This window comes from Crotalus tigris, unplaced genomic scaffold, assembly GCF_016545835.1.
Source record: "Crotalus tigris isolate CLP2741 ecotype Arizona unplaced genomic scaffold, ASM1654583v1 scf7180000020352.946698, whole genome shotgun sequence".
In the NCBI taxonomy this organism is placed as follows: Eukaryota; Metazoa; Chordata; class Lepidosauria; order Squamata; family Viperidae; genus Crotalus; species Crotalus tigris.
In genome coordinates, this window is record NW_024097981.1 from 102,629 (window position 1) to 128,323 (window position 25,695).

The window sequence follows — 25,695 nt, forward strand, 5'->3', positions numbered from 1 at the left end:
TGCCGATGGATCTATAGTTAGATGTCATCCAGAAAATGAATAATCTAGTTGAAATTGTACCAAGAAGAGACAGGATAATGACAAATCCCACCTCACATGAGGAATGAGTCCCCTTGACTAACATTAGTCACACTGTTGAGTCATAAGCTGGTTTGCTTTGGGATTAGTGTGAGGTCTTATCTCGTACATCAGGCATGTCAAGCTCGCGATGTCACATGACGTCGCGCAACGTATTGAGTCGGTTTAGCCATTGCCAGCAATGGGGTGGTCGCGGCTTCCATGTGACATGTCCGGCCTGCAGGCCGGCAGTTTGACACCCCTGTCATACATGATGGTTGAAGCTCTTCAAAACACACATGGTCATCTGTTAGGAATGCACAAATGGTTTCTGCACTGGTCTAGTAGTGGTTAAGGCACCAGAATAGAAACTGGGAGATGGTGAGTTCTAGTTCCACCTTATGTACGAAAGCCAGCTGGGAGACTTTGAGCCAATCACTGGATGATGCTGAGTTCTAGTCCCGCCTTAGGCATGGAAGCTGGCTGGGTGACCTTGAACCAATCTTTCTCTCTCAGCCAGCCCACTTCACAGGGTTGCTGTTGTGGGGAAAATAGGAGAGGAAGTTGTGTTGGATTTGTTTGCTGCCTTGGGTTATTTGTAAAAATAATAAAGGCAGGATAAAACAAACAAAAAAATAAATTATTCTATTCTATTCTATTCTATTCTTTTATTCTATCCTATATTCTGTCCTATTCTATCCTAGCCTATCCTAGCCTATTATTCTATTCTATTCTATTCTATTCTATTCTATTCTATTCTATTCTATTTTCTACTTCATTATGTTCTATTCTTATTTTCTATTCTATTCCATTCCATTCCGTTCCATTCCGTTCTGTTCCATTCCATTCCATTCCATTCCATTCCATTCTATTCTATTCTATTCTATTCTATTCTATTCTCATTCCATTTTATTCCTTTCTTATAAGGTGATATTATAATACAATATTATGTTATTATTACATTGAATACATAAAATACAAATCTAATTTATTCATTTCATCTGCATTCCCCTCTCAAACAAATTTCGAAAAAGAAAAACGGTGATCCTTCCTCACAAACCTTTGCGGAAAAGCAAAATCCTACTTGACTCCCAGCAATTTCTTTTGACCACATCAGAGATCAAATATCTTTCTTTCTAGTTTTATTCTGCTCTCGATATTTTTAGCTCAGGGGATTTAGAAGAAGAGGAGGGAGCTTTGGCATGTCTCTCTCTCTCTCTCTGTGTGTGTGTGTGTGTATGTGCGTGTATTTGCACAATTTTTTCCTGAAGGTGGGATTAAACTGTTCCTCTTGATTCCTGAGCAATATTTGGTATCAGCTGAATTCTCAATTTTGGAGCCTTATTGTCATTTTCACCCCATTACCCTTATTTTTCTCACTGGGGATTCTTCAGAAAAATGTTCATTGGTGTGAGACACACTCCGGTCATGGGCTAAAGTTACACACTCAGCTGTCAGCCTTCTGTGTCATCCCCTCCCCCAAAGCCCAGCCCTCCCGTTTCCTCTATTAAAAAGTGATCAGCTTACATGAGGTCCTCAAGAGATTTGTAATGCTGCAACTATATATATGTGTGTGTGCGCGCATGCACATATTTATGCTTCTCTATATAAATCCCTCTGGCTATGTGAAGTCAAGCAGATAGCATTAGCAGCAGAGCAAGAGGTCCTTCAGCGTTCTTCCAGGAAGCAAACGTGGTCTTCTCAGGTTCAAGGAACTCTCAAGAGGTTTCCACCATGGCGACGTCTGGGCCAATGGAAGAAGGTGAGGAGATGCGTCTTTATCAGCAAACGCTCCTCCAAGATGGGCTGAAGGACATGTTGGATCATCAGAAATTCCTTGACTGTGTCTTGAAAGTGAAAGGGAAGGAATTCCCATGCCACAGATTGGTCCTGGCGGCCTGCAGCCCCTACTTCAGGGCTATGTTTCTCTCGGACCTAGATGAAAGCCAGAAGAAGGAAGTCAACTTAGAAGATGTGGATCCAGAGGTAATGAGTAAGATCCTCCATTACATCTACACCTCGGAGCTGGAGCTCACAGAGCAGAACGTTCAGGACATCTTCTCAGTAGCCAACATGTTCCAGATCCCTTCTATTTTCACTGTCTGCGTCTCCTTCCTTCAGAAGAGGCTTTGTCTTAGCAACTGTCTAGCCATCTTCAGACTAGGATTGATGCTGGATTGTGCCCGTTTGGCGGTAGCTGCCCGTGACTTCATTTGTGACCGGTTCTCGCTTGTCTCCCGCGATGAAGAGTTTTGCCAGCTCTCTCCTGATGAGCTGATTGCGATCATCTCCAGCGATTCCCTCAACATTGAGAAGGAAGAATTGGTCTTTGAGGTGGTCATGAAATGGGCCACAGCCAAAGACCGGGACAGCCGGGTCAAGGCACTTCCAGTGGTCTTCGAAAGCATCCGCTTTCGTCTACTGGACAAGGCTTATTTCAGCGACAAGGTGGAGAAGAACACTGTGATCAAATCCAGCCCAGACCTTCTCAAGAAGATCCAGTTGGTGAAAGATGCTCACGAGGGGAAACTAACAGTGGTGAAGCAGAAGAAAGAGAAGAAAAACGAGGACCAGATTGTCAACGGACAATTGGATGAAGAAGAGATTGAGAAAGAAGAGGAGACCCTACCAGGGATATTGAACGATACGATGCGTTTTGGGATGTTCCTTCAAGATTTAATCTTCATGATTAGTGACTCAGGAGCTGTGGCTTATGACCCGGGGGCCAACGAATGTTATTTTGCCTCCCTTTCTGCTCAGATTCCTAAGAACCATGTTAGCCTGGTCACGCGAGAAAATCAGATTTTTATAGCTGGTGGACTTTACTTCAATGAAGATGACAAGGAGGATCCAATGAATTCTTATTTCTTACAGGTATCAAGTTTATCTTGGCTTTGGCATGGATCCGGGGGTCTTACGGTTTGGGAGGTCTCCTAGACTTGCTTTGGAGGGGGATTCAACTAGGATGAAAGAGAGAGAGATAGAGAGATAGAGAGATAGAGAGAGACAGAGAGAGAGAGAGAGAGAGAGATTCTTACATAATTGTAACGCACGCCAACTTTCCCTTGCGTGGAATATTATTAATTTGTCAAGAATGCAACAACTGTCCCTCCGGATCAAGACAAATGTCTGTCTGTCCCAGGGTGCTGTTTTCAACAGGTGACAGCCAAATGCTGTGGAAACTGACAATCATAATCTTCCCTTGCTGTATCTCATCAGATATTCAGATGGAACCCTGGTGTTCTTGAAAATACAAAAAGATAAATAGAAAGATATTGCTCTAGCCAAGAATGATCTCTCTCTCCCTCAAATGTGTCTGTCTGTCTCTATATATCTATTTATCTATCATCTTGATTTTGGTCTATTATCTATCATCTATTATCTCTATCTATCTATCTATCTATCTATCTATCTATCTATCATCTCTCACCTATATCTATCATCTATCATTTAATATCCATCATCTTTTATCTATCTCCTATCTATTGTCTGTCTGTCTGTCTGTCTATCTATCTATCTATCACCTATCTATTTATCAATCTCTCACCTATATCTATCATCTGTCATTTAATATTCATAATCTTTTATCTATCTATCTATCTATCTATCTATCTATCTATCTATCTATCTATCTATCTTTCTATCTATCTATCTATCTATCTATCTATCTATCTATCTATCTATCTACTGTACCTATCTATCTATCTATCTATCTATCTATCTATCTATCTATCACCTATCTATCAATCTCTCATCTATATCTATCATCTATTATATAATATTCATAATCTTTTATTTATTTCCCATTATCTATCTATTTATCTATCTATCTATCTATCTATCTATCTATCTACTGTATCTATCTATCTATCTATCTATCTATCTATCTATCTATCTATCTATCTATCTATCTATCACCTATCTATCAATCTCTCATCTATATCTATCATTTATCATATAATATTCATAATCTTTTATCTATTTCCTATTATCTATCTATCTATCTATCTATCTATCTATCTATCTATCTATCTATCTATCTATCTATCTATCTATCTGCCAGCATTCACACAAGTCTTAAAGCTGCAGAGGTTGAAAACCACAGTTTTACAGTTTTATTCAAAAATTCAAAAATTGCAGGAGCAGCTCAACCCTTTTTAGGAAGGACATCCATTTTTGGAAAGTGATCATCAGGGTTCTCGGTAACAAAAAAGTTATCTGTGGTCAAAAAAGTCAAGATGGCAGTAGTGTGATCAAAGCTGCTCAGATTGTTGCAACCACCATTTTGATTTTTTTTACCACAGAGACTTAGCAACCAAGAAAGGTGTGAAGCAACATTATCAATTTGCCTTTAAAAATAGACATTTTAATAATAATAATAATAATAATAATATTGTTGATAAGAAAGACAAAAAAGTCTGGATAGTGGACGTGGCAGTGCCTGGAGACAGCAGAATAGACGAGAAAGAACTGGAGAAGATAACAAAATACAAAGACCTACAAATAGAAATAGAAAGACTGTGGCAAAAGCAAGCAAGGGTAGTACCAATAGTAATAGGCTCCTTGGGTGCAATCCCAAAACAACTGGAGCACCACTTGAACACCATTGGCATTGACAAATTCGCTATTAGTCAATTGCAAAAGGCGGCCTTACTAGGAACTGCTTCCATCCTGCGACGATACCTGTAATACCATCAAACATCCACATCTGCCTATCCCAGGTCCTGGGTAAGGACTCGATAGGTAGACAAAATGCCAAATCCAGTCTGAACATCTGGCTGACTATGCGATGATCCATAATAATAATAATAAAGTTGAGACAAAAAAGTCAACATAGGTTTCATGAATGTATGATCAAAACTCTATCATTTTTACTCTATGGGGTGCACAAAGGCAGGCCTGCCATCTTGACTTTTTTGACCCCACCCCACCCCCACCCCCCCGTGGCTGCCCTGACAGCAACCACTAGGACATGAAACAAAAGCCTTCCTCCAAGTCAGCCATTTTGTGAAGGACCCCACAGCATACCGTCCCCCTCTCAATCTGCTCCCTGGTCTCCAAACAAGGCTCCCCTTCAAACTAGAATTAACCCATCATTCTCAGTCCTCAACAGACAACCATTCATTTAGTGACCGTAACAATGGCACTGAAGAAATTACTTATGAGCATTTTTCACACTTATGACCTTTGTGGCGTCAACACAATCGTGTGATCAAATGCTTGGCAAACGACTCCTATTTATGACGGTTGCAGCGCCCTTTTGTGACCTTCTGACAAGCAAAGTCAATGAGGGAAGCCAGATTCACAAAACAAGTGTGTTCCTCACTTTACAACTGCAGTGATTCGCTTAACGAGTTCGTGAAAGGGGGCAAAAGTAACTCACCTAACAACTGTCTCACTTAGCAATGGAAATTTTGGGCTTAGTTGTGGTCGTAAGTTGAGGACTACCTAGTCAGAAATCCAGCAGAATAGCTTCAAAGAAAGGATGAGGCTGCTTTCATAGGACAGAGTTTTCCCACGACTGTCTTCTCTTTCCCCGGCAGTACGACCACCTCGATTCAGACTGGCTGGGAATGCCCCCGATACCATCCCCCCGTTGCCTATTCGGACTCGGAGAAGCGGAAAACTCCATTTTTGTGGTCGGGGGAAAAGAATTAAAGGAAGGCGAAGAGATCCTGGACTCCGTTCTGTGTTATGACCGGCTGTGAGTACCAAATCTACAACAGTTCTCTTAGTGATTGTTCAAAGTTACAATGGCCCTGAACAAAGTGATTATGGACATTGTTCACCCTTACAACCATTGTAGCATCCCCCACATTCACGTGATCAAAACTCAAGACGCTTGGCAACTGGCTCATATTTATGACCATCGCAGTGTCCTGGTGTCACGTGATCCCCTTTTGCAACTTTCTGACAAGCAAAGTCAACGGGGAAGCCGGATTCACTTAACGACTGTGTGACTAACTTTGCAACTTCAGGGATTCACTTAACAACTGCATCAGGAAAGGTCGTAAAATGAGGCAAAACTTGCTTAACGAATGTTTCACTTAGCAACATGAGTTTTGGGCTAAATCAGTGGTTCTCAACCTTTTTAATGCCGCGGCCCCCAACTGGTCGTAAGTCGAGGACTACTCAACTGGTGCAGCACCGTTTGCAGAATGGGAGTTTTGGCGGGCTCAGCAGGGCAGAGACAGCCTGGACAATTCCTATTGGCTTTTGAAAGCCAATAGAATTAGACTCTATTCAAGAGAGTCTCTTCTATTGGTGTTCAAAAGCCAATAGAATAAAAGGGAGGAGCACAGCTAAGGAAAAGGGGGAAAAAATGGCGGACTGCGTTGTTTGGCGACCCCCGTAAAATGGTCGTTCCACCCCAAATGGGGTCCCGACCCACAGGTTGAGAACCACTGGGCTAAATTGTGGCTGTAAGTCGAGGACTACCTGTATTGATTTTCACAGGGAGAATAAATGGGGAGCCCGGAACTGAGAGTAACGAGGGGGAAACTGAGGCTGATTGGTATCTCTATCCACTCCATCCTCACTTATGCCTATCCAAAAATGTAGCCTTTGGTCATTGCAGCCAAATTTCGGTTTCCTGGACCCCCCGGTCTATTTATTTCTTTCAGTTAATTTATTTCCTCCTAATATTTATTTATTTTTATTTATTTAGAAAGGAAATTTACTCAGCCACCCAAATTTCTCACTCGTGGTGATTCCAGCCGGATTACAGAAATAAAACTCCAGATGCAAACCCCAATAAAACCCAGTGACACCCTGGTGACGACAAACAAGCCACGATGGGTGGGGTTCTTGGTGCTCTTTGAGCTTGGCTGTTTTCTCACAGATGTTTCATTAGCAAACATTACCAGCCAGTGCACAGATGATGTTATCTAGTTTGGTCGTGAAACGTCTGCAAGAAAAGAGAGCTCAGAGAGCACCAAGGACCCCACAGTCCTTCCTCCCCTTCCTCCTCTCCACAAACCCCACCCCCTTCTAGCACTGATGATGTTACCTAGTTGGGTCATGAAATGTCTGAAAGAAAACCACCAAGCACAAAACTACATTGGTTAACGTGTGATGCACCACAAGACTGCCAAAACTGCAGGTTTGCTGTGTTCCCCCCCCAGAAAAGGGGAAACCAGACCTTGCCCCCCTCCCAATTCAACTTCTCTTCTCTCTTTCAGATCCTTCAAGTGGGGGGAAGCAGACTCTCTCCCATATGCCGTCTATGGTCACGGGGTGGTGTCCCACAATGACCTGGTTTACTCCATTGGAGGCAAAGGGAAGGACAGGTATGTTTTTGATTTACAGATTACTGAAATTCATTCATCAATGCAACAGTTTTCCTCCTGAGGTTGTAGGAGGGACTCTGTAGCTGGAGGTTTTCGAGAAAAGATTGGTCAGCCATTTGTCTGAAATGCAGTAAGGTAGCCTGCCTTGAGCTGGGGCTGGGCTAGAAGACCTCCAAGGTCCCTTCCAGCCCTACAATTCAATGAGTTTAAAAAGAAGGAAGAAAGGAGAAAGAGAGAAGGAGGGAAGGAAGGAAGGAAGGAAGGAAGGAAGGAAGGAAGGAAGGAAGGAAGGAAGGAAGGAAGGAAGGAAGGAAGGAGGAGGAAGGAGGGAGGGAAGAAGGGAGGAAGGATGAGGGAGGGAGGGAGGAAGGAAGGAAGGGAGGGAGGGAGAGAAGATAGAAGGAAGGAAGGAAGGAAGGAGGGAGGGAGGGAGGAAGTGAGGGAGGGAGGGAGGAAGGAAGGAAGGAAGGGAGGGAGGGAGAGAAGATAGAAGGAAGGAAGGAAGGAAGGAAGGAAGGAAGGAAGGAAGGAAGGAAGGAAGAAGGGAATGAGGGAGGGAGCGAGGGAGGGAGCAAGGAAAGAAGGATGGGAGAGAGGGAGGGAAAGAGGAAAGGAGGAGAAATAAAGAAAAAGAAAGAAGAAAGAAGGAAGGAAAGAAGGGAGAGAAGGAGAGTAGAAGGAAGGAAGGAAGGAAGGAAGGAAGGAAGGAAGGAAGGAAGGAAGGAAGGAAGGAAGGAAGGAGCAAGGGAGGGAGGAAGGAAAGAAGGAGGGGAGGGAGGGAAAGAAAGAGGAGAGGAAAGAGGAAAGAGGGAGGAGAAATAAAGAAAAAGAAAGAAGAAAGAAGGAAGGACAGAAGGGAGGGAGAGAAGATAGAAGGAAGGAAGGAAGGGAAGGGAGGGAGGGAGAGGAAGGAAAGAAGGAAGAAGGGAGTGAGGGAGGGAATAAGGGAAGGAGGGAGGAAAGAAGGAGGGGAGAGAGGAAGGGAAATAAAGAGGAAAGAGGAAAGAGGGAGGAGAAATAAAGAAAAAGGAAGAAGGATGGAAAGGAGGGAGGGAGGGAGGAAGAGAAGAAGGAAGGAAGGAAGGAAGGAAGGAAGGAAGGAAGGAAGGAAGGAAGGAAGGAAGGAAGGAAGGAAGGAAGGAAGGAAAGTTCAGCTGTAGATATGGAGGCAAACTCCTGACAGTGAGGAAAATTAACCAGTGAAACAACTTGCCTCCCTTCCAGCCTTATAACTTTATGATCTTTACAAAGTTATGACTTTGTAAAGGTGTAACATAAATGATAATTTATAGGTCTCCCCAACTCACAAAGACTCTGAACAGTTTACGGGGGGGAAAAAAACCCAAACAGAAAACATAAATGACTTATCCTCGCATTTACAACCATTACAGCATCCCTGAACTCACGTGATTAAAGTTCAGGAATTTGGCAACTGGTGTGTATTTATTGACAACTGTGGTCATGCCATCACCATTCTCTGTGACCTTCCCAGCTCGCTTCCAACTAGCAAAGTCAATGGGGAAGGTGGATTTGCTTAATAACCACGTGATTCACTTAAGGACTGCAGTGATTTTACCTTGGAGAAAAAAGGTTATAATATTGGGTGTGACTCACTACACAGTTGTCTTGCTTAATAACAGAAATTCTGGTCCCAGCTATGCTGGTAAGTTGAGGACTATCTACTCTGGGTTTTTTGAATTGTTAGGATTTTAAGGGATTTTAAGTATTGCTATTTATTTATTCGTTTAAATTTAGAGAGTACATTATTATTGTCCCTGCAAAAAGTGACTTACGACCGTTTTTTACACTTATGACCATTGCAGGTGGTCATGTGATGGTCACGTGTTCCATATTTAGATGCTTGGCAACTGATTCATATTTATGACGGTTGCAGCAACTATGTTGCTAACTTAACAACTGTGGTGATTCATTTAACAACTGTGGCAAGAAAGGTTATAAAATGGGGCAAAAGTCACTTAACAACTGTTTTGCTCAGGCAACAGAAACTTTGGGCTATATTGTGGTCGTAAGTCGAGGACTACCTGTATAATAAAGATAATAATAAAGATTATAATAAAGATAACAACAGTAATTTAGTTCATGCTTTGCAAACCTATTTTTTTTCCCCTCCTTTTCTTCTGCAGAAAATGTCTGAATGCTTTGACAGTGTATAACCCCAAGAAGTTTGAATGGAAGGAACGGTCACCTATGAAAATCGCCCGTTCTCTCTTCGGGACCACGGTCCACAACGGCAAAATTTACGTGGCAGCAGGAGTGACCGATTCTGGTTTGACCAGCTCCGTGGAAGTTTACGATATTGCAACGGATAAGTAAGTGGGACCTCAGGCTGCACAGTGTCCCGAAGGCCTAATCTGGAAGGGCCTGTGAATCAACCTGCAATTTGTTTTTCATGCAGTTGCATTGCTTATTATTCATTTCATTTCTTTATAACAGGCCTTTTATTATTTTTACAAATAACTCAAGGCAGGGAACAGATCCAACATACCTTCCTTCTCCTATTTTCCCCACAACAACCCTGTGTGGTGGGCCTGGGCTGAGAGAAAAAGACTGGCCCAAAGTCATCCAGCTGGCTCTCGTGGTTAAGGCAAGACTAGAACTCACAGTCTCATGGTAATTGGCCCAAAGTCACCCAGCTGGCTTTCATACCTAAGGCGGGAAGAGAACTCACCAACTCCTGGTGATTGCCCAGTCACCCAGCTGGCTTTCATACCTAAGGTGGCACTAGAACTCACCGTTGCCTGTTGATTGGCCCAAAGTCATCCAGCTGGCTTTCATACCTAAGGCGGCACTAGAACTCACCGTTGCCTGTTGATTGGCCCAAAGTCATCCAGCTGGCTTTCATACCTAAGGCGGCACTAGAACTCACCAACTCCTGGTGATTGGCCCAAAGTCACCCAGCTGGCTTTCATACCTAAGGCGGGAAGAGAACTCACCAATTCCTGGTGATTGCCCAGTCACCCATTCGGCTTTCATGCCTAAAGCGGGACTAGAACTCCCCATCTCCTGGTGATTGGCCCAAAGTCACCCAGCTGGCTTTCATACCTAAGGCGGCACTAGAACTCACCAACTCCTGGTGATTGGCCCAGTCACCCAGCTGGCTTTCATACCTAAGGCGGCACTAGAACTAACCAACTCCTGGTGATTGGCCCAAAGTCACCCAGCTGGCTTTCGTGCCTAACGTGGGACTAGAACTCATCATCTCCCACTTTCTATCTGCCAGGAAAGGAAGCACTTTCCCCCTGTAGAAAATAAATGTTAGATAAGAGAGTCAGGAGCCCTTAGTTGTTTAACCACTAGTTGGAAAAAGAAATTCAGGAAGGAGACATCCGAATGCATCAAGTAGTTAAAAGGGCAGCTGGACGTTTGTGCCTTCAGACGTGCAAGATTCTCGTAATGTTGCCGTAGAACAGTGGTTCTCAACCTTTTTAATGCTGTGACCCCCAACCGGTCGTAAGTCGAGGACTACTCAACTGGTGCAGCACCGTTTGCAGAATGGGGCTTTTGACGGGCTCAGCAGGGCAGAGACAGCCTGGACAATTCCTATTGGCTTTGGAAAGCCAATAGAATTAGACTCTATTCAAGAGAGTCTATTCTATTGGCTTTCAAAAGCCAATAGAATAAAAGGGAGGAGCACAGCTAAGGAAAAGGGGGGAAGAAATGGCGGACTGGGTTGTTTGGTGACCCCGTGAAATGGTCGTTCGACCCCAAATGGGGTCCCGACCCACAGGTGGAGAACCACTGCCGTAGAATAAGTAGAATTAGTTCATTTTGTTGTATTTATATAGGAGGGCTGACACACAATTCCTAGCTAGTTTTTTACAGGACAAAGATCTTCAGAACTGCCTCCCCTACAATAATGAATACAGCACATAACATTTTTGACTCATGTCAAATGGCACGAATGTCATTGCACGCAAGCTAAGGAGCTAGTCCTCATGAGGCCTTCAGAATGATTTGAGTTGGAGGCTCCTTTTTTTAGAAAAAAAAATGGGTGTCTTTTCTCTTTTGCATCTCGATAGATGGGAACCTTTTGTTGACTTCCCGCAAGAACGCAGCTCCGTCAGCCTCATCAGCCTTGCTGGCACCCTCTATTTAATTGGTGGCTTTGCCACCATCGAGAGCGAATCAGGAGAACTGGTTCCCACCGAGCTGAACGACGTCTGGAGGTGAGAAGCCTTGGATATTCCCCTCTTTTTTTCCGTAATAATTTTATTAAAAGTTTACAAGTGCAAAGATAAACTTAGCAGGCAAGTGAGGAAAAATTGTAAGGCACCTAGGGACACTGAAAGTGAATAGGCGGCCATATAAATTCTCTCAATGAATGAATGAATGAATGAATGAATGAATGAATGAATGAATGAATGAATGAATATATGAAAAGTAAAGAATCAAAAAGGCAAAGTGAAAGAAAAATGCAAAAATGGGATAGAAAGATGAATAGATGATGATGGATAGATAACTATGGATGATACTTGATACAGATATAGAGACAGACAGATAATGATGGATAAATATAGATATATAGACATAGATAGACAGATAAGATAGATAGATAATGATGGATATATGATATAGATGATAATGATATAGATGATAGATAGATACTGTAGATAGATAGATAGATAGATAGATAGATAGATAGATAGATAGATAGATAGATAGATAGATAGATAGATAATGATGGATAGATGAGATAGATAGATAGATAGATAGATAGATAGATAGATGATAATGAGAGATAGATAGATAGATAGATAGATAGATAGATAGATAGATAGATAGATAGATAGATAGATGATAATGAGATAGATAATGATGGATAGATGATATAGATGATAATGAGATAGATAGATAGATAGATAGATAGATAGATAGATAGATAGATAGATAGATAGATAAGATAGATAGATAAGATAGATAGATAATGATGGATAGATGACGATAGATAGATAGATGACGATAGATAGATAGATAGATAATGATGGATAGATGACGATAGATAGATAAATAGATAGATAGATAGATAGATAGATAGATAGATAGATAGATAATGATGGATAGATGATATAGATGATAATGAGATAGATGATAGATAGATAGATAGATAGATAGATAGATAGATAGATAGATAGATAGATAGATAGATAGATAGATAGACAGACAGAGAGACAGGTGTAAATAACCCCCTCTCCCCCTTCAGACAAGTACAAGTAGTCCTTGACTTACAACTGCTTGCTTAGCGACAAAAATTACAAATATCTGAAAAAAGGGGCCTTAAACTCAGATCAGAAGTTCTGGTGGTCACCCTTCCCTGTTGTCACATGACTGCACTTTAGGAGCCCAACAGTATGGCTGCATATAAGGTGGCTTGCAGCCTCCTCCGGTCATGTGACTGCGTTTACTATGGTTTTGCCGAAAACCAGGGCTTTTTCCGGGTTTGTGCCATAGCAAACCATGACTTCATTTGTCAGCCGCGGCATTCACGTAATGACCATGGTATTTGTTTTATGATCACCATGTTTGCTTAGTGACCACCACAAAAAACATCGGTTAAGTCTTATGAACACAGTGAGCAAGCTCCATTGCAGTCGTAACTTTAGGACTACTTGTATAAACAACTTAAGTAGGGATCCTCGCTGCTCTCTGAACTTGGGGGTTTTCTTGCAGACGTTTCATGCCCAACTAGGTAATATCATCAAGAGGAGGAGGAGGAGGAGGAGGGGAGGGAGAGAAGGAAGACTGTGGGATCCTTGGTGCTCTCTGAGCTTGGTGGTTTTCTTGCAGACGTTTCATGCCCAACTAGGTAACATCATCAATAGGAAGAGGAGGAGGAGGAGGAGGAGGAGGAGGAAGAGGAAGGACTGTGGGGTCCTTGGTGCTCTCTGAACTTGGGGGTTTTCTTGCAGATGTTTAATGCCCAACTAGGTAACATCATCAATAGGAAGAGGAGGAGGAGGAGGAGGAGGAGGAGGAGGAGGAGGAGGAAGAGGAGGAAGAGGAAGGACTGTGGAGTCCTTGGTGCTCTCTGAACTTGGGGGTTTTCTTGCAGACGTTTCATGCCCAACTAGGTAATATCATCAATAGGAAGAGGAGGAGGAGGAGCAGGAGGAGCAGGAGGAGGAGGAGCAGGAGCAGGAGGAGGATTGTGGGGTCCTTGATGGTGCTCTCTGAGCTTGGTGGTTTTCTTGCAGATGTTTTATTAACCAACTAGGTAACATCATCACCTGTAGAAGGGAGGGGGGTTTCCGGAGAAGAGGAGGAGGAGGAGGAGGATTGTGGGGTCCTTGGTGCTCACTGAGCTTGGTGGTTTTCTTGCAGATGTTTCATGCCCAACTAGGTAACATCATCAATAGGAGGAGGAGGAGAAGGAGGAGGAGGAAGAGGAGGAGGAGGAGAGGAGGAAGACTGTGGGGTCCCTGGTGCTCTCTGAGCTTGGTGGTTTTCTTGCAGACGTTTCATGACCCAACTCAGTAATTTCCTCAGGGCTAGAAGAGAAGGGGATTCATCAGTACTGCTGATGTAACCTAGGTGGGTCATGAAACATCTGCAAGGAAATCACTAACCTCAGAGAGCAACAAGACCCCAACAGCCCCCTCCTCCTCTTCCACACAAACCCCTCTAGCACTGATGATGTAATCTAGTTGGGCCTTGAAACGTCCAAAAGAACACCCCCCCCCAAGTGCAGAGAGCACCAAGGACCCCACAGTCCCCCTCCTCCACCCGGGAAACCCCACCCCTCTAAAACTGATGAGATTCCCTACTTAGGCCATGAAACATCTGCAAGAAAAAAACTCAAGGTCAGAAACCATCAAAGATTTCCCCCCCCCCCATCCCAGTTCAACCCTAACCTTCAAACTTTCTCTTCTATGACTACAACCTCAGTAATGTAACACCTTCCCTACGGCAGTATTTTGATTTTTTTTTTTAAATCTTATTGCAACTCAGCCAATGTGATCATCCAAGATCCATTCATCCCGTAACAAAGGTGTGTGGCTTTTCCAGGTACGACGAAGAGGGCAAGAAGTGGGAAGGGGTTCTCCGAGAGATCCAATATGCCTCCAGCGCCACGTTTCTTCCTGTGCGCCTCAACGTCTTACGGCTGACCAAGATGTAACCGCGTGTCCGAATCTACCTTGATGATGTGGGGCCTTTCGCACGTGCCTCGTTGCCTTTTCTCTGCGCCAACTTTGAAACGTCTCTATCGTGGTTTCCGCCTCAGCTGGGTTTCGTTAGGTCGAAATAATAAAGATGCTGGTTTTGCAAAACCTTGTCTGTCGCCTCTATCGAGAAACCAGGATGAGGGCAAGAGGGTCTGTGTCCACGTTCAATTTTGGGGTGTAATAGAACATCTGGGCAGCTAGATTTCAACAAGAGTCAACTCAAGTCTGATGATGATGGAGTTTATCCGTTGTGTCCGACTCTTGGCGATTCTATGGACCAGGCTTTCTGCGTCTCTTGGCGTGATCTGACATTACAGATGACCTCAACATTTCTGTTGCTAAGTGAGACAGTGGTTAAGTGAATTTTGTGTCCCCTTTTCATGACTTTTCCTGCCACAGTTGTTAAGTGAACGATTGCGGTTGTTAGTTACCTCGGTAACATGGTTGTTAAGTGAGTCTGGCCTCCCAAATTGACTTTGCTTGTCAGAAGCTCGCAGAAGAGGATCACGTGACACCAGGACGTTGCGACCGTCATAAATATGAGTCAGTTGCCAAGCATCTGAATTTTGATCATGTGACCCTGAGGAGGCTGCAATGGTTGTTAGGTGTGAAAAACGATCCTAAGTCATTTTTAGGCGCCTTTGTAACTTTGATCACTAAACAAATTGTTTTTAAGGCGAGTTAAGCAGAGTTTTTCTCTGCTCTGGTTGGTGTCAGTTTTGATGGTCTCCAGCTACCATGCAGGAACCATGACAGAAAAACAAGGTCATAAAAAGAGGCAAAACTCATTTAACAACCATCTTGCTTAGCAATGGATGTTCTGGTCTCTGAGGACTCCCTAGAACAGTGGTTCTCAACTTTTTTAATGCCGTGACCCCCAACCGGTCGTAAGTCGAGGACTACTCAACCGGTCGTAAGTTGAGGACTACTCAACTGGTGTAGCACCGTTTGCAGAATGGGACTTTTGGCAGGCTCAACAGGGCAGAGATAGCCTGGACAATTCCCATTGGCTTTTGAAAACCAATAGAATTAGACTCTGTTCAAGAGAGTCTATTCTATAGGCTTTCAAAAGCCAATAGAATAAAAGGGAGTAGCACAGCTAAGGAAAAGGGGGAAAAAATGGCGGACTGCGTTGTTTGGCGACCCCTGTGAAATGGTCGTTCGACCCCAAATGGGGTCCCGACCCACAGGTTGAGAATCACTGCCCTAGAATGAAAAGGTTTTTTTTTAAATCAAAAATCCTTCACCTTTTTAACGATAACACTTTGCAAGGAAGATGTGGAGCAGGGGACATCCAACTTTTTTGGCCAACTGTAAAACATTGCAGGGATGAGTTAAGAGAAGAAAAAGAAAAAACTCTTTTTAAAATATGAAAGTCTTTTATTAGAAGCAAACTCAGGTTTAGTTCTGGCCAAGGTTTTCCTGTTCTGATACCCTCCAGGCATGCTGAAAGAATTCCTGAATTTCCCCAAAAACGGTTATGCAAACGTAATGCAAACACATTTAGTGGGTTTCACACAATAATTTTAGGAGGCTTGGACTTCAACTCCCAGAATTCTCTAGCCAATATGGCTGACTGAGGAATTCTGGGAGTTGAAGTCCACATGCATTAAAGTTGCCAAGGTTGAGAAACACTGCAGTACAGGTAGACCTTGACATAAGCCCTGCTGCTTAACGACTGTTTGAAGTTACAACTTTCCTGGAAAAAGTTGTGACAGTCACTATCCTCTGATCACATGGCTTTGAGTACTCAGCAATATGGCTGCATTTGTGGTCACTTTTGGCATCCTGCGGTCACGTGACCATGCAGTTGGTTTTACAACTGCTGCATTCACTTAACAACTGCCACAAACAAGGTCGTTCGACCGATCTGACTTACAGTCATCACAACGTAACCTCGTTATGGTTGTTTGTTGAGAACAATTACAGTCTCTGCAAGAACAGGGCAGTCATAGCGAAATCACCCTTTTATTCTAGGTTTAAAAGGTGGGTTTCCAAGTTTGACGTAAACTTTGCACTACTTACAATTAGCTCTCCAAAGACCCGGAGTCCTTAATCCCATTGCCAGCACCTGGGGTGACAGGTGCTGAACCCATTTTCAGGAAGGGAGCACTGAGTACAATTCTCGTGAAATCTTATCACTAGTGCAAAAGACACACACACCCTCGTTAACGTGCAGAAGGGCAGATACACGTCTCACAAACAGCTAACTCAAGTCAGATCTCCTTCAAAACTCAGCAAGCATGAGTCTCCTCAAGAGGACTAGCAGCTTGGCAGGAATTTCGAACGCTTCTTAATTTCATCCATTCGGAGAAAGGCATAGGGAATTACGGGCCACAAGAACGAGAAGCAGCCTGAAATATGTTTAGGTAAGCAACTGTTCCCTCCCTCTCCCCTCTGCCACTTAAAAGGGTATTTTGGTGTGCAGAAGAGGATCGTGTGCGAATCTAGCACATTTACAGGGCAAGATTTATGGGGAAGAGAAGTTAATTATCCTACTACAAGTATATTGATTCAGATCTATTCCTAAACCTTTCTCCTGATGCTCCTTGCTTCTAAGAGCACTATAAAGTACAGCTAATCCTTGAATTACAACTGGTCACTTAGTGAACCTCTGAAGTTACGACAGACCCCCCAAAAGAGGATTAAGGCCCAGTTTCTATGTTCCGACACTTCTCCAAGGTCACATGACTGAATTCTGGGCACTCGGCAAAATCCAGCAGGCACGTGATGTTTTACAATGGTTTTGTAAAGCACCACTTACTACGGTTTTCAGCAAAACCATAACTATAGGGAACAATATATTTGCTTGGTAATGGCAGCGTTCAATGACACCGCAATAAAGCTAAAAAAAAATGCCCTACATTTGGACGGCTCCATTCTGGTCTTAACTTGAGGACTACTTGCATACCCCCCACTTGTTTGGAAGTGGACACCCATTAGTGTGATGATTAGGATTGTGGAAAAACCTTCCCCAGCTGCGCTTAAAAGGAACGCCGCAATGTTTTTTCAACAGGAATTCTTAAGATGCTCTAAAAAAAGGGGGGGATCTCAGATTTCCCCTTCCATAGATCTATACAGAATAAAGTATTTTTCCAATACTAAGATTTATTGGTGAGCATTATTTTTTGCTTTTATGGATAACTGGGCAGTAGATAACAAATGCCATAAAAATATTAGGTGGTCAAATAGCAGGCAATCATAAAATTAGTTGGACTTCCTTCCTTCCTTCCTTCCTTCCTTCCTTCCTTCCTTCCTTCCTTCCTTCCTTCCTTCCTTCCTTCCTAAATATACTATAGATATTCCTCAACTTACGACCATTTCTTTCATTACCATTTGACAGTGTTAAAAAAATAGTTACCATTGGTCCTTGCACTTACGACTATCGATAGTCATCTGATCAAAATTCAGATAACCAGCATGTACTTTTAGGATGGTTGCAGGATTCCGGGATCATGTGATCGCCATTCGCAGCCTTCCCAGGTGGATTCTGACAAGCAAGATCAGTGGAGCAAGCCAGATTCACTTAACAACCATGCAATTCATTTAATGACCGCCTGACTCGTTTAACAATCGTGGCAAAAAACAGCTGTCAAATTAGATGCGGCTGAACGACTGCATTGCTCAACAACGGACATCTCAATTGCGGTCATAAGCTGAGGATTATCTGTAGAGAAGTTTCAAAGGATGTTAAGAGTCTCTCTCTTTCTAATCTTAACTATCATTTTAAGAGTTTGGTCAGGAAGGAATAGACAGACAATAAACCACAATCAATATGTGTCTTTTGTCCACCAGTTCATTGTTATTGCACATTTGCTGACGTCACAGCCTTTCCGCAGCATTTCCTTGTCCGTTTGTGCATTGTGATGGTTGTTCCAGGGGCCAGCCCTGCTCATATGGACATACACATCAACCAACAAAGTTCTTGGATCTTCTCGTCAAAGAGAATCCATCAAACTTCACCAAAGATGCGAACGTCGGATCAAGGAACACCTTTCTCCTGTGAAATACTTACAGCGTGCGACTCTACCATACAATGGGTCAATCTTTGAAATATGGCCCATTTTGTCTTGGGGGTCTTTGCCTTGGAAATGAAAAGACAACCGTAGAACAACTCAACCAACGACGCCCCCGAGTTCTGTTCTTCTAGAAGGACTCACAAAGGTCCTATTGCAAAAGAGCTCTTAGGATTAGATAATAAAGTGCAAAAAACAAAAACAAAGTTAAAGGAACCAACGTTTCATGTTTAAAAATGTCTTTAAAGGCTCAACGCCTTCTTCCTCCACAGAGCTTGCAGAGAAGGTAATGTTAATTTTAGAAGAGGTTCTTCAGGAAGTGCGTTTTCCTCAAGAATAGTAGGTGTAGAGTAGAAATCAAAATTTATAGACTTAGTTATGGTGTCTAGGCTGCATGAGGATTCCATAATATGTAAAGATGCTGGATTTAAGCCTCATTGATAATCAAGGAAAGGGATCTTACTGTTTTCAAGGGACTATTAGTGAGGGAAGAATTTCATCTTTAGTGATATCACCTTCAGAAGAGGCCAGTTGAGCTTCACGCTACAAAAGTTGAAAAACAGAAAGTTGTACCAAAGGATAGGCAAGAGCAAATGAATGAGAAGCTGACCTTGGAAGAAGCTGTTACAAGGTCACACACTTGAGAATCCACTTTCTCACATCAAGGACAGTTTTATTGTCCACATCTTGCCATTTCCTTTCAGTTCCATGAAGCAAGGTTTCCATATTTCTCCATTCCCATTCAGAGGCCCATTAAAAAGCTGACGTGCTCCCTTACAAGCTTCTTGACTTGGGTGAAGGCATCTCCCATTTCAACCTCCAAGAGAAACTATCTGCTTTTGATCCCTCCAAACCCATATCTGACCAGATAAGTTCAGAAAGTCCTTGCCTGTGTCTTCCTACCTTGTAAGCTCTATCAAGGCATCTTCTCAAGGTCTTCAGAGTCAAGAAATAACTCCTCAGTTTCTTCTCCGGCTATAGGAGTTGGAAGCATCTCAGAAGAGCAGGTCAAGCAAAACTAGGCTGACTTCTTCCATGAGCAAAAAGATCAACAATGTTATCTTCATGGCTTGAGTAGCAACCATAATCTCAAGGTTCTAGAGTCTAGAATCTAGATGCTTCTGTTGAAGATCTCAAAGTTCTGGATGCTTCCGTTGAAGAAGCAACAACCTCAGGTCCCTCAAACTAAACCCAAACATGATGCCCGCTCATCACAAACCCACCACAATCAATGGCATTGGGGAATCCTTGAGAATTACAAGGCAAGTTTCATGCACCAGAAGTTGATTGAAGTCTAGTTGTCCATGTTCAATCTGCTACCGGGGAAAAGAGCTGGTGGTGGGGGTAGAAGAGGAGGAGGAGGAGGTATGGGGTGTGCATGAGGATGTCTAATAGGCAAAGGAAGCACGTGGGAAGGCGAGGTCGAATGGAGAGGAACACCAGCAGTCAAAAGAGTTGAGTTGGCATTTGGAGAAGTGAGGAGACCAAGAGAATTTGTATCTCGATTGGGATCTGCAGCTGGTGAGTTGCTGACTCGGAAACACTTCTCCTTGTGCGCCTTGAGCATGTTGGAAAACCGGAACCGTTGACCACAGATGTCGCAAGGGTAGGGCTTCTCTCCGGTGTGTGTCCGCCGGTGGCGTTTCATGTTGGGACGACTGGTGAAGCTTTTCCCACAGATCTCACAGATGTATGGTTTTTCACCTGGAGAAGCAGGACACAAAAGACAGAGACTCAGAGATGTTTTCTTAAAATGGTCACCTTTGGATCAGAACCGATTTTTAAGGAGAGAAGTGGGAAACCGAGTCAGAGGTGTGGGTTAGGATGGGACCCAGAAGTTGGCATAAGAAGCATTCCAATATCTAAAGCGCTGCCAGGAAAAAGAGGGGGTCCACCTCTTCTCCAAAGCCCCAGAAGGCAGAACAATGGGTGGAAACTAACCAAGGAGAGAAGCAACCTGGAACTAAGGAGGAACTTCCTGACAGTTAGAACAATTACTCTTGTCTTTAAGTAGTTGTGAAATGGCCTAGGGCAGGGGTAGGCAACCTTGGTTCTTTTATGACTCGTGGACTTCAACTCCCAGAATTCTTGAGCCACCTCTCCCTTTCCCATGCTGAGGGGAAAGGGAGAAGTTTCCAAGATGAGCCATGCTGGCTCAGGAATTCTGGGAGTTGAAGTCCACGAGTCATAAAAGAGCCAGGGTTGTCTAACCCTGTCCTAAGTCCTCCTGTTCTAAGCAGTGAGCCTGCTAGACCAGGGGTAGGCCACCTTGGCTCTTTTATGACTCGTGGACTTCAACTCCCAGAATCCCTGAGCCAGCATGGCTCAGCTTGGAAACCTCTCCCTTTCCCCTCAGCATGGCTGGCTCAGGAATTCTGGGAGTTGAAGTCCACGAGTCATAAAGAGCCAAGGTGGCCTACCCCTGGACTAGGCCTAGGCCGCTTTATGACTGGTGGACTTCAACTCCCAGAATTCCTGAGCCAGCATGGCTCAGCTTGGAAACTCTCCCTTTCCCCTCAGCATGGCTGGCTCAGGAATTCTGGGAGTTCAAGTCCACGAGTCATCAAAGAGCCAAGGCTGCCTACCCCTGGTCTAGAGTCTCCTGTTTGGACAGGGGGGTTGGGCTAGAACAGGGGTCCCCACCCCCTGCTGGGCCACTACCTGACCTTGGCCTACTCAAAACCGGGCTGTGCGCGGGGTGGCTGATGTGTGTGTGCAGCTTCACTCACATGAGCGCTGGGCCGGTGCGCATACGCATGTGTGCTGGGCCGCTGCTCACACAAGTGGAGGTGCATGGGCATGCATGTCAGCCTGGTTCCTTTCCCCACCCCACCCCTCAGCCAAGCCACAAAGATGGGTGGACTAGAAGATCTCCAGGATCTCTTCCAACTCTGTTCTTCTGTGTGAATCAATATGATATACTGGTAGCCATTGATTTACGATCATAACCAAGCCCAAAATCCCGATTGCTAAATAAGATAGTTGTTATGTGAGTTTTGCCCCATTTTAAGTGTGATCCTGTTTCTGTGACCGTCAGACAAGCAAAGTCAATGGGGAAGACAGGTTCACACTTCACAACTGTGTTACTAACGTAACAACTGAAGTGGGTTCACTTAACAACTGTGGCGACACTCACTTAACAACTGCCTTGTTTAGTGACAGAAAGCTGGGGCTGAATTGGGGTCGTTAAGTCGAGGAGTTGTGTGGCTTGGGCTTCTGAGCTGCGCTTGCCTTGAGACCCACATCCAGTCTGAACGTGAGCATTCACAAATGCTGGATCAACCAGCCAGGTTGCACCAGCGAGTTGCCGGCTCTTCCAGGTATAAACGGGAAAAAGCAGGAAAACTGAGGTAAGGAGGCGGGAATAACACGGTCTCACCTGTGTGTGTTTTCATGTGCTCGTCAAAATACTGCTTCATGTTGAAGTCTTTGCCACACCACTGGCACATGAATTGCTTGTGGCCGATGTGGATACTCATGTGGGAACGCAGCTGGTATTTGTACTGGAACCGCTCATTGCAATTCTGGGTGGATTCACAAAAGAGAAAGGTTAAAGAAAGAGAAGGAAAGAGACAGAAAGAGAAAGAAAGAAAAAGAAAAAGAGGGAAAGAAAAAGGGAAAGAAAGAAAAAAGAAAAAGAAAGGGAAAAAGAAAGATTGAGGAAGGAAGGAAGGAAGGAAGAGGGATTAAAGGAAGGAAAGAAAAGAAGGCAAGGAAGGAAGGAAGGAAGGAAGGAAGGAAGGAAGGAAGGAAGGAAGGAAGGAAGGATAGGGAAGGAAGGCAGGCAGGCAGGGAGGAAGGGAGGGAGGAAGGAAGAGGGATGGATGGAAGGAAGGAAGGAAGGAAGGAAGGAAGGAAGGAAGGAAGGAAGGAAGGCAAGCAGCGAGGGAGGGAGAAAGAAAGAAAGAAAAAAGAAAGAAAGATTGAAGGAAGGCAAGAAAGGAAGGAAGGGAGGGAGGGAGAGAGGGAGGGAGGAAGGAAGGGAGGGAGGGAGAGAGGGAGGGAGGAAGAAAAAAGGATTGAAGGAAAAAAGAGAAAGAAGAAAGAAAGATTGAAGGAAGGAAGGAAGATAAGGAGGGAGGAAGGGAGGGAGGAAGGAAGAGGGATGGATGGAAGGAAGGAAGGAAGGAAGGCAAGCAGCGAGGGAGGGAGAAAGAAAGAAAGAAAGAAAAAAGAAAGAAAAATTGAAGGAAGGCAAGAAAGGAAGGAAGGGAGGGAGGGAGAGAGGGAGGGAGGGAGGAAGGAAGGGAGGGAGGGAGAGAGGGAGGGAGGAAGGAAAAAGGATTGAAGGAAAAAAGAGAAAGAAGAAAGAAAGATTGAAGGAAGGAAGGAAGATAAGGAGGGAGGGAGGGAGGGAGGGAGAAAGAAAGAAAGAAAGATGAAGGAAGGAGGAAGGGAAGGAAGGAAGGAAGGAAGGAAGGAAGGAAGGAAGGAAGGAAGGAAGGAAGGAAGGAAGGAAGGAAAGAAGGAAGGAAGGAAGAAAGAAAAAAAAAGAAAGAAACACATCAATTTCGTAGGAAACAGGCGTTTCCTGGTAACATACATGCAACCAGTCATAATTATAATTGCAATAGTGCAATTACGATTGTTAAGTCGAGGACTACTTAATGCTAAAGAGGAATAAATTAGAAACTACATTATGGATAGAAAATCTCACCTTTTACGTCTGAAAATCCAGGTTAAGGTGAAAAACATTAAACGCTTTGATAGGCCATTCCTGTGATTTGCAAATGTGATACTGCTCGACTTAGAAGCACAATTGAGCCCAACAATTTCATGGCTAAGCCAGGCCGTTAAGTGAGTCTCGTCCCATTTTACGACCTTTTGGCCAGGGAATCATTTAGGTATTTAAAAAGCAACGGGGTGGCTGGGTTAATCAATAGTCCAATAACCTACAAAAATCTTTTGTACAAATCTCAAGTTACAACATCAAATATTTCCTCTCTTTTTCCCTTAATATGTACTATCTCGTATTTAAGCTAATACAGTTCTTATTATACCAACTAAGTAAAACATCATTATTACATTTATCAATAAATTTTTAGCTTATACATACTTTAATTACTTTTACATTCAATCTTTATGGACAATCAATGTCCTGTTATTGATTTTTCCCAATTTTTAGTTTCCCATCAATATTCAAATTTAACATTTGATATTTATAATTTCCAGGCTTTAGGTAACTGAAGTTTCTCTTATCTCAATTCATAACAGAATCTAATATTCCCAAATACACATCTTATCTATTTGGGTATAGTCTTGTTCTGTTTCCTAAAAGTTATCTATTTCCCACCATATTATATCATCTAATTAATAATACAGTACCCTCTTTAATAAATCAAAACTATAGATAGATAGATAGATAGATAGATAGATAGATAGATAGATAGATAGATAGATAGATAGATAGATAGATAGATAGATAGATATAGCCTGGGTTAATCAATAAATCAAATATATTTGTAATTTTTTGGGGGGGGGTCTAATTTTTAAATATTAAACAAATAGAATCCTTTTTTCAACTAAGTGTAAAATTAGAAAATAAATAAAATATTAAGGGAGTCACTGCCATTGTAAAGCGAACTACAGGGTGTTAAGCAAATCTGGGTTCCCCCATTGGTTTTGCTTGTCGGAAAGTTCGCAAAAGACACTTTTGTAAATACACATGGGGTTACCAAGCACTCAAATTGTGATCAGGGGTTCCTGAGGATGCTGCAATGGTTGTAAGTGTGAGGATCGACTGTAAGTCATTTTTTTTCAGTGCTGTTGTTGCTAGACTAGTGATGGCAAACCTTTTAGAGACCGAATGTCCAAACTGCAACCCAAAACCCACTTATTTTTCGCAAAGTGCAGTGAATGCTCCAACACTGGAAGTTTTTAAGAAGAGACTGGACAGCCATTTGTCTGAAATGGTGTAAGGTTCCTGCCTGAGCAGGGGGTTGGACTCGATGACCTCCAAGGTCCCTTCCAACATCATCATCATCATCATCATTATCTGAATAGTGATGTTTTAGTTTAGAAAAAAAAACAACTAATATATTAACATCTTTTGTCTTACAAGAAAGACACCATAACAAAGCTTTCAATGATACAAACAACTTTTTATTGAAAGGTAAAAGTCTGCATTTGGCATGCTTTTGAACAATTAATATGATTTTTGCTGTTGTATGCATGCTGATAATTTGTCTAACCTTGGCTCATACTTTGTAAGTTTGAGAGCAACACATGCAGGTCATCTGTTAGTCTGTTTCTGGTGTCAGATTTGATATAATTCAAAGCTGAAAGCAGCATGCTCTCTCCGGAGGCTTGTTTTGGCTAGGAAGAGAAATGACTTTTTCCTGCGAAAACTTAGCCAAAGAGCAAGGCACGCGTGCCATAGTTTTGCCACCACTGTGCTAGACCAATGGTTGTTAGTCAAGGTCTTTCGTGCATAGGCCATTCATTGTTATCCACGATTACGCATGACTTTTTTTTTAAGAGAAATGAAGAGAGGGACAGATCAGATGTCATTTGGTAGAAACAAGAAAAATCTCCTATGCCTTATGGTAGAGTTTGACATACGGGTAGTCCTCGACTTACAACTGCATCAGAGTCCAACATTTCTGTTGCTAAGCGAGACAGCTTCCAAGCTAAAACTGTCCCATTTTACGACCTTTCCTGCCACCGTTGTTAAGTGAATCATTGCACTTGTTAAGTTAGGCACATGGTTGTTAAATGAATTTGGGTTTCCCCATTGACTCTGCTTGTCAGACAGTCGCAAAAGAGGATCACGTGTCCCTTGGGACACTGCGACCATCAGTTGCCAAGCGTCTTGATTTTGATCATGTAGGGATGCTGTGACGGTCGTAAGTGTGAAAAACGGTCCTCACTTTTTTTCAGTACCGTTTTAACGACGAACAGACACTAAATGAACGGCTGTAGGTCGAGGACTACCTGCAAAGTTGGGTTTACTAATCCTTTCAAGGATGTTCTTCCACATCTCAGGAAATGGACTGGGCTTTAAAGGGTGGATCCTCACCTCGCATTTGAACGGCTTCTCGCCCGAGTGCTGCAGAGAGTGGACTTTCAGAGACATGCTGCGTTTGAAGGATTTCCCACACGTCTCGCAGGTGAACGGCATGTCCTTGGTGTGAGCTACAAAGCAAAGAAAAA

At 43.2% G+C, this 25,695-nt stretch overlaps 2 protein-coding genes across 4 annotated transcripts in view; one reads left to right on the forward strand and one right to left on the reverse strand.

The window, feature by feature from the left end:
• The first annotated feature begins 1,643 nt into the window (after window positions 1-1,643).
• KLHL40 (kelch like family member 40) lies at window positions 1,644-14,632 on the forward strand. Its single transcript, XM_039366779.1, has 6 exons — window positions 1,644-2,931; window positions 5,601-5,761; window positions 7,239-7,346; window positions 9,491-9,676; window positions 11,387-11,533; window positions 14,370-14,632. The coding sequence occupies exons 1-6, from the start codon at window positions 1,792-1,794 to the stop codon at window positions 14,479-14,481; spliced, it is 1,854 nt and encodes a 617-aa protein (XP_039222713.1). The 5' UTR covers window positions 1,644-1,791; the 3' UTR covers window positions 14,482-14,632.
• Window positions 14,633-15,886: 1,254 nt separating this feature from the next.
• ZBTB47 (zinc finger and BTB domain containing 47) overlaps window positions 15,887-25,695 on the reverse strand; it is a 29,586-nt gene continuing 19,777 nt past the window's right edge. For all 3 annotated transcript variants that reach the window (XM_039366767.1, XM_039366768.1, XM_039366766.1), the window contains exons 4-6: window positions 25,562-25,677; window positions 21,923-22,067; window positions 15,887-20,247 (exon numbers count right to left, since the gene is read on the reverse strand). In XM_039366767.1, the coding sequence (XP_039222701.1) occupies window positions 19,838-20,247; window positions 21,923-22,067; window positions 25,562-25,677 (671 nt within the window). In that variant the 3' untranslated portion in view covers window positions 15,887-19,837. The remainder of the gene's footprint in view (window positions 20,248-21,922; window positions 22,068-25,561; window positions 25,678-25,695) is intronic.

What these genes read in the sequence shown, in the direction of transcription:
- KLHL40 (XM_039366779.1), top strand. Translation starts at nt 1,792, where the DNA reads ATGGCGACGTCTGGGCCAATGGAAGAAGGTGAGGAGATGCGTCTTTAT. An exon ending in GGAGGCAAAGGGAAGGACAG is followed by an intron (nt 7,347 to 9,490) that starts GTATGTTTTTGA and finishes TTTCTTCTGCAG; the next exon opens with AAAATGTCTGAATGCTTTGA. An exon ending in TACGATATTGCAACGGATAA is followed by an intron (nt 9,677 to 11,386) that starts GTAAGTGGGACC and finishes GCATCTCGATAG; the next exon opens with ATGGGAACCTTTTGTTGACT.